At 44.0% G+C, this 12206-nt stretch overlaps 1 protein-coding gene across 1 annotated transcript; it reads left to right on the top strand.

Annotated features, from left to right (window-relative positions):
- The first annotated feature begins 3210 nt into the window (after nt 1-3210).
- On the top strand, nt 3211-4668 carry LOC121049658 (F-box/kelch-repeat protein At3g06240-like). Its single transcript, XM_040507543.1, has 2 exons — nt 3211-3469; nt 3837-4668. The coding sequence occupies exons 1-2, from the start codon at nt 3462-3464 to the stop codon at nt 4606-4608; spliced, it is 780 nt and encodes a 259-aa protein (XP_040363477.1). The 5' UTR covers nt 3211-3461; the 3' UTR covers nt 4609-4668.
- Nucleotides 4669-12206: the final 7538 nt, after the last annotated feature.

Consider the following 12206-nt stretch of genomic DNA (forward strand, 5'->3'; position numbering starts at 1 on the left):
TCAACAACAAAGTAAACGTGCAATGCAATACAAGAGCCTAAACTAACTAAATCTAACTCTACGAGTTCCACAAGCTTTAAACTCTTTGATCACCGATTCATTGTCAATAGATTTAGCATATTCCTTCTCAATGAAAAGAAAGCACAAGACAACACAATGAAAAGAAAAGAAAAAAGTACCTTGGAAAGCAGTAGATTTTAGCTACTCTAATAATGGACTCAAGCTTTTGCCATTCACTTTGTGTTCCAGTTCGTAGTTCCAATTCATAGTGCCATTCACAATTAAACAAACAAACATAAAGAAGCCTCATGTTTGAAGCACAAAGTTGATTAGCACAACACTTTAATTAAACCCAAACTTGATTAGTAGAGCATCGATATACAACTTGATTAAACCCAAACTTGATTACTTATTAGCACAACAATTGTTGAGTTATACTTTAATTAAACCCACTGACCTTGGTAAGTATTGAAATCAATTAAACCCACAACAATTGCACCGTAAAAGAAGACCCATTGATCGACCTTGATAAGTTTTGAAATCAATTAAACCCACTGACCTTGATAACTGATAAGTATTGAAATCAATTAAACCCACAACAATTACACAGCAGAAAGAAGACCCACATCAGTGCATCACATTTAACCCACATCAATTAAACAATAAATTGCAGATTTGTAGAACAAGGAGACGGAGACTCGGAAAGAATGCTGCATACCATATAAGACTTGATCTCTGAAACTCTGAGAGAAGTGGAGAAGGGAGAGCCGCAGGCGGCACTGGCGGAGGAGGAGAGAGTGAGACTGTGAGAGATGATTCTCCAATCTCCAGTTCAAAATTTTGAATAGCCCATAGTCGATGAGTGGAAGCATGAACCAGAATTTGCTTGAATCAAGAGGTTGAAGAGGAAATTAAGAAACAAATGCTTGTCTAGAATGATTTCTAATGAGATTGTGGCTTGGGAGAATGGGAGATGAGTCATTCCTTTAGGAAATGGACATTGAGGCTGGATCTGAAATTGATGGAGGCATTCTTTGAACTGTCGGGAGTGGGGAGTTACAAGGGCTGGGCTACTGGGCTTCTGGAATCTAGACGGGCTACCCAATTAAAAAAAAAGAAGTATACATCTAATTTTTTTTAAGCCCAAAAATCTCGGGCTCAAGCCCGTCCTAGTCTGTGCATAGATCAGCCCCTGATCTGCAACACAATTTGCTTCATGGAAAACATGCTGGATTCTAACTATTTGAATAGCAGTCATATAATCTTTATAATCATCTAAAACCTGACTTACCACTGAGAAATTCTTTTCCACACTTTTGAGAGCAGCTATCAAAATGACAGAGTCGCTTTCAATACATATTTTCAACTAACCTTGGTGAATACCATGTAGAAGACAGGCTCTACACGCCTCAGCTTTTATATTTAAGACCGAGTTTGCACGTAGATGACATCATATGATGTCATCAAATGATAAGAGGATAGAAATGTTGTATTCATTGTTATCCATGTAAATGTTGATCTTAGTTCTGTTTTGAGTAAACATCGTTGGTATGATCAATTTTAATTAAAAAATAAGATACACCTAAATACATAGCACTAAATTGATTCATTGCATAATTCCATCTATGATGTAATCAATGAAGCAGACACGGGAAAAAAATAAAGTTACGGATGCTTTGACAAATGTAGGCTTAACTTCTCCTAATTTGGCTCGTTGGTATTCAATACCGTTTCCTTATTGATCTTTGTAGTTCGGGTCAACTTGGCATACCACATTTGTTTTCTTCACAATTGTTGGCTAGACTTAAGTCTATTTGTACGTCCGTCATTGGAGGCCTCATATAAAAATAGGCAACTCTGCAAGTAGGCCTGACAACGTGCGGGTTCTTAACGGGCCAACCCGGTAAGAACCCGTTAGCTTAACGGGTTTTGCGGGCCAAACCCAGCGGGTTTGCGGGTTTTTCGTTGGAAACCCATTAAGACCCGTAAACATTTTATTTTTGTTTTTTTTATTTATAACTTTTTATCAAAATAACTAAAACCAATTAAGACTGTATATAACCCCTCATTTGCTATTTTCTCTATATGAACTTTTTTGGTTTTCTATTTTGAATTTTTCTTATTTTCTATCTTTTTAGAATTTTTTTTCCTTTTCTTTTTTGACAAAAAATAATTCACAAATCACAATTATACGACGATCCAACGGTCGGACCCTCACAGATCACCTAGAGGATCATCTTTACCGATTTATACGATAATCCAACGGTTGGATCCTCACGGATCGCTCTTAGGTTCATCCTCTCAAAATTATACTACGTTCCAACGGCCAGATCCTCACGGATCACCTAGATGATCATTTTTACCGATTTATACTACGATCCAACAGTCAGATCCTCACGGATCACCTAGATGATCATCTTTACCGATTTATACGACGATCCAACTGTCAGATCCTCACGGATCGCCCTTAGGTTCATCTTCTCAAAATTATACGTCGATCCAACGGTCAGATCCTCACGGATCGCCCTTAGGTTCATCCTCTCAAAATTATACGAAGATCCAACGGTTGGATCGTCCCGGATTGCCCTTAGAATCATCCTCACAAAATTATATGATGATCCAACGGTCGGATCCTCACGGATTGCCTTTTGAATCATCTTTGCACAATTATACGAAGATCCAATGGTTGGATCGTCCCGGATCGCCTTTAGAATCATCCTCACAAAATTATACGACGATCCAACGATCGAATCCTCACGGATCTATTTTTGAATCGTCTTTTCACAATTATACGAAGATCCAACTGTCGGATCCTCATGGAGAATAAGAAAAATTATAAAAATGCCTGGTTGGAAAAAAAGAAAAAGAAAAAGGGGAACCCGTATGGGTAATGGGAAATGGGTTTTTGGGAAGGATTTTGAGTTAACGGGTTCTAACGGGTTTAGCCAGCAAAACCCGTTAATTTGCGGGTTTTTTGCGTGCGGGTTTTTTTTGGCCCAGATTAATAAATGGGCGAGTTTTTAGCGTGCGGGTATAATGCGGGTTTGCGGGTTACATGTTTAAATGCCAGACCTATCTACAAGTGTTGTGTGGCTGCAAAATGAGGTGAAACTTGAAATATTATTTATTTATTTATTTTGGTTAGTTCTCACCCTCGATGTATTTTGGCCTTCCATATTGGAATTTTCTGACCCCAGGATTGGGTCAAAGCATATGCCTCCTCCTCTCTCTCCCAGCCTCGGCTTAATTGGGACTTGACCCGCCTCAATTTTGTCTTTTTTCTCATCTATTTATCGGATTATCTATTTCTTTCTCTTTACATATTGTACTAAACTATAAGTGAAAGTAGAAAGAGGAAAAGAGGAAAACGGAGGAGAAATGGCGCAGTCTTCCAAACTGGTGGAAGAGATGGTCGCACAATTCCTGTCGAGATTACCATCTAAAGCATTGATCCGATTCAAATGCATTCGTAAGTCGTGGTACAATCTTATAAATAGTCCAAGTTTCGTGGCCCAGAATCGTTTTAATTCCATGAACAACAAATTCACCTCTTCCACTTGCATCATTACCAAGCATACTGTTCTTAAGGATAGTAGCATTATAGATAGGAATGAAATTTCTGATATCCTTGGGTATGGAAACAATGATAAGAAGCAAACTTTGCTTTCATCACTTACTCTCTGCGACAATCTTGATGGTGATGACCAAGAGCTTTATTGTATTATTGAGGACGACCTTATTGTTCCTTTTCCTCTATGTAGAAATTCCTATAATTTTTATATTGTAGGTCATTGTGATGGGATTATTTGTCTTAGTTCATTTCTTTGCGATGATAGGGATATTGCTTTATGCAACCCTTCAATCAAGGAATTCAATCATCTCCCAAAATCCTGTATTCATCTCCCCACCAAAGATGAAGATGATTATGTACATCAATGTCACGTGGGATTTGGCTATGATTCCAAAGCCAAGGTTTACAAGGTTGTTAGAATTGTCGATTTTTCTTCGTCACATCGTCCAAGAGTAGAGGTGTACACCTTAGGTGCAGATTGTTGGAGAGAGATCAAGACATTTGTACTGGGAAATATCTGTTGCCAACGTTCTTTACATACGCACTTTAAAGGAGTTTATTATTGGAGTGGGTTTAGTTATATTACGACAGAGCTACAGTTAGTCTTATTTGCATTCGACATGAGTGATGAGCTATTTTATTTGGTATATCCACCGGAGGCTGCATTTGGAAGTGACTGGAATCTTGCTGTGTGGAAAGAATCCCTTCTTCTTATCACCCATAGAGAAGAAGCTCCTAAATGTTTCGATTTATGGCTAAATGAAGACTCTGATTTTTTGAAAGGTTCATGGACAAAATACTTCACTATCAAACCTATAGAAGTTGATATTCCGTTAGTATTTTGGAAGAGTAACGAGATTCTTATGGTGAATGTTGATCGACGTATAGTTTCCTATAACCTTGATACCCAAACGCTCAAGTGTCTGCCGATTCATGGAGCGGAAGATCCTATATGTATTTATGCTATTAATTATGTAAATAGCATTATTTCAGTAAAGAGAAACAATAAACTCGGGTGCGTTGAGACTTATATCTAGCAAAATAATAATTAATTTATGTACTGGTAGAGGCCAACAAAATAATAACAATTAATTTATGTAGGAGAAGAATTATTGTGAAATCTGTTAGTACAAATCAATATTAGTTAAGAATGTTTGAGCCCAAAAGTAATTTTGGCAAGATCCCTTTAGGGGATTTAGCATAGCGGGCCGATACCTGCGGCCCAAAATTAAGTCTACTTAGGTTTGGGTTATAGTTTCACCCATTCCGAGATCCATGAGGAAAACGAGCCCTTATTGGAATCAAGTAGCGGAGATTGAATAAGAAACTTCAATCAATAATCCTTCTATGGCAAGGAACAGTCGAAACCCTAGGGTATAAATACCCGGTTTCAAGGACAAAAAAACAACAACTCTTCAATCAATCGCACAGATTATCAAAGCCTCTCCGGAGCAAACCTATCTTTCAACCTAGTTGGAAACCAGCGAAGCAAGGGTAACGCCCTCGCAACCCAGCGAAGCTACAGATACGCTTTAGCAAACCCGTGCTTTCTCCAAACTTCCCGGTGATTACTCTGCTCAACCTACAACGTTGAGTATCGATTTGGTGACGCGAAGAGATCACACCACAAGTCCTTACCTGTAAGGCAAAAAGTCATTTTCCGAAAGGCTGAGAAAAGAACCTTGTGACGAGGTTGGTGCTCTCCTCGTCCACATCGTTTGATCAAGAAGTCAGGTAAAGGGACTCCCCGACGACTGCACCCCACGGTGCTGGCACGCCTGTGCACGCTCAAAAGAGACTATTTGTAACCAAACTGGTTTGGAGCCAAACATTTTGGCAAGCCCAGTGGGATCTGCATAGCGTTTCTACGCAACTGCCACCATTGGGAAGTCAAGCGCAAACACTTACCAAAAGGTTTAAGTTAACTGCCCGAAACATAAGACCTCCAGTTACAGGCTGCACCCTCGTGCAGACTGTCGTGGTCTTTCGGACGTACAAGTGATTCAAAAATTTTCTCTCAATTCGCCAACACCTGACATGTCAACTGAGCAAGGAGGAAATCAGCTGCCCGCTACTGAGGGCGAGAATTCGGCTACTGTCTTAACGAGTGAGGTGGTTAATGCTCCCGCGAATACCATGGCCGTTGCGGTTGGCGAAACAACTGATGCTGGTGAGTTCGAAGCCCTCATCATCCCAGAGGATGCTAGCGTTGACGAACAACTCCGCATCCTTACAATCAACAACGACAACTATCAGAGGCAGTTGACTTCTTCGATCTCTAGGACGGAACAGCGCCTTCGCGACTTTGATCAGCGAATGAATCAGAATGCCCAGGAGGCTAAAGAGCATGCATAACATCTTGCCGATGAGGCCAAGGTGCATGCCGATAAGATCGCTGATAATAATCTCACACAATACTAGGAGCTTCTGAGTGCTGTTAACACTGTTAACACCCAAAGCAACGATACTGCGGCCGACATCGCGGCTATGCTGAAAGAGGGTTTCAACCTTACCACCCAAGTTGCCATGCAGAGAGCTGAGTTGAACCAAGCCAAAGAGGTTATGAATAAAGCATTGGGAGATCCCAATGCCATCCTTGGTTCTCTTGGTCAGCCTTCTGGATCCAGCAAGTATATACCATCGAATGCTCGAGAGAAGGCTAGCAGTAGCACCGCTATGCCCTCTGCAACAGCTACTGCCGTGTCGGCAAAGAGTAAAGAAAAAGCCCTGGTTATTGGCTGGAACAAGACCACCTCACCGGTCATGCAGAAAATTAGAACTCTGAAATCCGGTGATGGTACTCTCGCTGATCCTGTTGTGTTTACTCAATACGATAGTGATGGGGCAGAAAATGTTTACAAAGAGCTCACAGGGAATTACTATGGTATTGACCAGACAGGCAATCCAATCAAAATAACAGCTCTGGTAAAAGATGTGACCACACCAGCATTTACTCTTCAACAGTCTACTACTCCCCGGACCATTCGCCTTGGGGAAGGAACAGCGATTGCTAGCCAACCTGTACCTCTGCAGACTGCTCGCCAAAATGTGGCGACACCTCCTCCTCCTGGCCCAGATTACGTGAGCTGCGAAGAGGTTGAGGAGATGATCAGGTTAGCTAACCCTAGGGCCCACCTGGATGAGGTGTATGAGGGGCCTATCCCGCCACATATAATGCTAGCGCCTTTCCCCAGAGGCTGTAAAAATATCATATTTTCTACTTTTTCAGGGGAAGACACCTAGAATGCGGTAACCCATTTGGCCAGGTTCAAGGTGCAATGCGGCCAATACTAGAATGATGACAGTCTTAAGTGCAAGATCTTTGGCACTTCTCTATTAGGCGCCACCTTCACCTGGTTCTCTAAACTCAGGCCAGGGTCAGTCGTGAAATGGCCCGCGATGGAAAAGCTCTTTAGGGAAACCTTCGGAGCAATAGAACCTGAAGTAGATCTGGCCTCCCTTACCCAAATGGCTCAACAGTCGACGGAATCTGCCGTAGCTTATCTCCAGAGTTTCCAGATTCAGAAAGCTAAGCTGAACATGGTTATGCCAGAACGAGAACTCATCAAGTTGGCAATCAAGGGCTTAGCCACGTCAGCGAAAGAAGCAGCATGGCAGCATGATCCAGACAATGGGAGACCTTATCACTGAAGTTGGCAGCTTCGAGCATCTACTCAGAAAAATAGATGCTAGGAAGAATGCATCCAAAGGGACATACGTTCAAGGAAAACACCGTACAGTGGCTGCGTTGAACTACCACCCAGCCACCTATGATCCCTACTACCACTAAGGTGAAGAGGTTTTCTAGGAAGAGGATGAGGAAGAGGAGAATGAGATCTCTACATTTGAGTTGACTGGAAGAAAGAACTCAGCCTTGAAATAATTGAAAATAACTATGGAATCTGTCAAGCTCAAGTCCGTAGCCTTCACCAAACCTGAGTTCGCAACGTATACATATGATGCTAATAAGGAGCATGAGATCTTAGATGAGATGATCGCTGCGAAGATGGTGAAGACAGATTTGGGACCCTTCCCTATACCAAATTAGATGAAAGGGAAAAAGTACTGCAAATCTCACAACCTGTGGAATCATAACACGGCTGACTGTGTGAAGCTGAAGGACAAGATTCAGGTATGGCTCAATAATGGTAGTTTGTAGGTGGAAGCTCCAGCGACCGCAGCAGCACTGGTAGATTTGAACCCCTTTCCTAACACCGGGGTCTATATGGTTGATGTGACTTGGACCAAGAAGAGCCAGAGGAAGCCAACCCTAGACTTGACCACTAGGGGTCAAGAAGAGAACAACAAAGAGGACGAGGTCCCAGCAAAGAAGAAGGCCAAACCTGTTAACGAAGCCTCACCAGTGGTCCTATGCTTGCGATGCAAAGAGGAATGTGGCATCCAAGTGTCACATGAAGAGGTCGAGCAGACATTTCATTTTGGTTCCTTCCTGCCAATCAAGTGGGCTTCGCCATCGCTAAATTACCAGCCTTCTAGCCCAAGAGCAAGAGATAGGATAGAGTCACCGCCATCCCCAAGGGATTCCACCTTGTTTAGGAAATTGAAAGTGGCCGCGGCCGATCAGAAACCAGATGGGAAGGCTGGGAACGAGTGCAAAGATATATTGACCAAACCCTATATACCGCCTTCTTCAACCTCCTCTATCAAGGAGGGCAAGTGGTATACCAGAGCAAAAGGGAAGGCGGTAGAAATTAGTCCTTCCAAGAAAAGGAAGCTGCAGCGCAAGTTTGGAGTGGCCAAGCGAACGCTAGAGGCTCTGGATCAGGGCCTGATCAAGCCTTCGGAATTGGTCAAATCTCTTGAACAATATCAGAAGGAGATGAAGGCGCTAGCTGCTAAGCCATTGGTGGCTCCCCGCAGTTTTCATAAACAAGCAGGCTCAGCGTCAGGGGAGTCCAAGCCCAGTGTTTTCTGCCGGGTCACTAAAGAAAGGACACCACCGCCAGTTGGAAAGGAAAGTTCGCCAACTGGGCGACCAAGTGCCTGGCGCAGGTTGTTTCGCGAAGAGCCTGATGCCAAACCTTTAGTTTTTGAGAGACTGGGGGGCAAGGACAACACTTCAGAGTCCTTACAGTGGAGGCGCAAGAAAGTACATAGTGTGGTGGTCACGACTCCAAGATAAGTTCCAGCAGAAAAACAGAAGCCAGACCCACCAAGACAAGTCACCGCGATACTGGAACACAAGCAAGATGAGGTGAAGGGCCTTGCAGCAGAGTCATTGGTTGCCTTGGTGGCTAAACAATTCAACACCGAAATCCCTGTTGATGAACCTAAGCCCAACCTTGAAGATGAAATGGACGAGACAGAAGTGGTTGACACATTCTGCAACATTGTTTATGTGTTTCTCGCGAAATATGCTCTGCCAGTCGCCGCGCAGGAGTGTGTAGAAGTTGAAGAATGTAGCGAACAACCTCTGCAGATTACCTCAACAGCAACAACACCTCTGGAAGATGCAGTTTTCCTTGAGACTGAGGATGCTAATAGCAAGGGTCTCTTCATGAGCTTCACAAGACCAACTCCTGCTATGGTACAGCACATGAGGCCTTTGTATATCACGGCAGAGATTGATGGCAGCAAGGTTAGCAAAATCATGGTCGGTACTAGAGCCGAGGTCAATGTCATTACTACAAGGACCATGCAGCTGTTAGGGATCAAGAAAGAGAAGATCCAGTCCACGTCTCTCACGCTTAAAAACTTCACGGGAACTGTAACGAAGACTTTGGGCCTACTGTTCCTGTGTATCAAGGTCGGTCCCGCAGAGGGGGTTTATGCTTTCTTTGTGACAGATTGCTACGCAGCCTACAACGCCATTATAGGCCGGGACTGGATTCACCGGAGCTATTGTGTTCCGTCTACTCTCCACCAGGAACTGATTATGTGGAACAGGGTTACTGACAAGGTTGAGGTGATTCAGGTTGATCCTCGCCCATTCCCTATCTCCGAGAATTATGTAGATGCCAGGTACTACTTGGAACCCATTACTCCATTGCAGGTCAGTGGCATCGACAACAAGGGTCGCCCCGTAGGGGTGACGGCCTCTGAATTGGCACAGTAGGGGCTCACACTCCCGAAAGAAGACCTAAAAAGGCCTGGCCACGCTGTGCCCAATACTTTGAAAAATTAATGGATCACGACCTTCCAAAGGAAGGGATAGAGGCCTTCCATTCTCTGTACGAGAGGCTATCCTCGTACTTGGTGGAAAAAGAGGCCTATGATCGAGTCGTGACCTTAGAAATTGTTAACTAGGAGTTCTCTGACCAAGAAGAGGAAGAAGGGGAGATTCAACTCGCCCCAGCGGCATTGGATGACACACCTCAGAAGGTTAGGGACCCTACTGAAAAGGTCAATTTGGGAACAATTGATGAGCCCATGGAAGTGGCTATCAGCACCTATTTGGAGCCTAGCGAGAAACAGAGGCTCATCGACTTATTGCTGGAATACAAGGACAGCTTTGCGGAAAAATACGAAGACATGCCAGGCCTATCACCAGACTTGGTATGCCACCAGCTCCCAACATTGCCTGATAAAAGGCCTGTGAAGCAAGAGTCGTGAAGAATGAACTCGGAGACCCAAGTTCTGGTCAAAGAGGAAGTAGAAAAAATGCACAAATCAGGCTTCATCAGGGTAGCCAAGTACAATCAATGACTATCCAATATAGTGCCTGTTCGCAAGAAAAACGGCAAAATGAAGGTTTACGTGGATTACAAGGACCTTAATTTGGCTACACCTAAAGACGTCTATCCCATACCGGTCACGGACATGTTGGTAGACGCAGTTGCAGGGCATGAACAATTGTCCTTCATGGACGGAACAACAGGGTATCACCAAATTCCGGTCGCGGAGGAAGATAGACACAAAACCGCGTTCCGTTGCCCAAGGTTCGCGGGAGTTTTCGAATATGTGGTCATGCCCTTTGGACTGAAGAATGATGGGGCCACCTATCAAAGAGCTATGAACCTGATCTTCCATGACATACTTGGAAAGATCTTAGAGGTTTACATTGATGATGTGGTCGTGTAATCTAAGAACCGAGGAGACCACATTGTGGATCTCAGAAAGGTTTTCGAGCGCATGCGGATACACAAGCTCAAGATGAACCCCGCCAAGTGCGTTTTTAGAGTTCAAGCAGGTGATTTTCTGGGTTTTATAGTCCACCAACAGGGTATAGAGGTCCCTGAGGATAAGGCAAACGCAGTTATCAACGCGTCTCCCCCGAGAACGAAGAAAGAGCTACAACAGTTGCTGGGCAAGATCAACTTTTTGCGGTGATTCATCTCTAACTCTGTCGGCAAAATCCAGCATTTTTCCCCACTGCTGAAGTTGCAAGGACAGAACGAGTATGTATGGGAACCTAAACATCATCGACAAAATTAAGGCCTATTTAGCGAGCCCGCCAGTGCTTGTTCCTCCCAGAGCCGGATTCCCATTAAAGCTGTATATCTCTGCAGCTGAGACTTCCCTTGGCAGCCTACTCGCTCAGGACGATGAAGAAGGCGTAGAGCATGCCATCTTCTACCTCAGTAGGACACTCACAGATTGCAAAACTAGGTACACCCCAATGGAAAATCTGTGCCTTACGTTATACTTCTCAGTGTGCAAGTTACGGCATTACATGTTGTCCTTTACTACTTGCATCATCGCTTAAACTGATCTAGTCAAATATATGCTTTCGTGGCCTATCCTAAGAGGTCGCATTGCCAAATGGGTGCTCGCCTTGTCTGAATTTTCCCTCCAGTACGTCCTACAGAAATCCATAAAGGGCCAATACATCACAGACTTTCTAGCACATAACCCTATGATGGACGTGCCCGCGGTGCGAGATTTAGAGGTTGCTGCTGAAATATTAGATCGACCGAACTTGGCATGCTTGCCAGAATACGCCACGTTGTATCAAGCCACAGTCTCACTCCAATCCTGGGTGTTATATTTTGACGGCTCAAGAACAGATACACTGGCAAAGACAGGGGTTGTTTTGGAGAACCCTGCCGGCGATCGTTTCTCCTATTCTTTCCAGTTAGAGTTCCGGTGCACCAATAACCAAGTTGAATATGAGGCCCTCATTATAGGCCTAGAGGTGTTGCTGGAACTAGGTATCAGAGACATCCAGGTTCGCGGAGACTCTTTGCTAGTAATCAATCAGTTGCGTGAGAAGTTCAGGTGCACGAGCTACCTGCTTGCACCATATTTGGATCGTGCATTTGAGCTTTTAGACCAATTTGATGACATGGACCTGGGAACATATTCCTCGCAAGCGCAACTTTGCGGCCAATGAGCTCGCCCAGCTGGTGACAAGAATTACTTTGAAATACGGCATTGGCGAGCGAATTCTAAAAGTCGAACAACGCACGTTGCCTTCATGGCTCGCGCGGCTTGACCCACCTGATGAGCCAATGGTGTTTGCTCTAGATACTATTGATGTGGATTGCGTGTTCCTCTAATCGCCTACCTTAGGTAGCCAGACTCCTCTACTGACAGGAAAATACGCTTTCTAGCACTTAACTATTTTCTCAGGAACGATGAGCTACGGCGGCGTGGTGAGGATGACATCGATTTCAGGTGTTCTATGGCCTCGAAGCAAAGCGACTAATGCGAGAAGCTCATGCAGGTGTGTGTG

This window comes from Rosa chinensis, chromosome 6, assembly GCF_002994745.2.
Source record: "Rosa chinensis cultivar Old Blush chromosome 6, RchiOBHm-V2, whole genome shotgun sequence".
Taxonomy (NCBI): Eukaryota; Viridiplantae; Streptophyta; class Magnoliopsida; order Rosales; family Rosaceae; genus Rosa; species Rosa chinensis.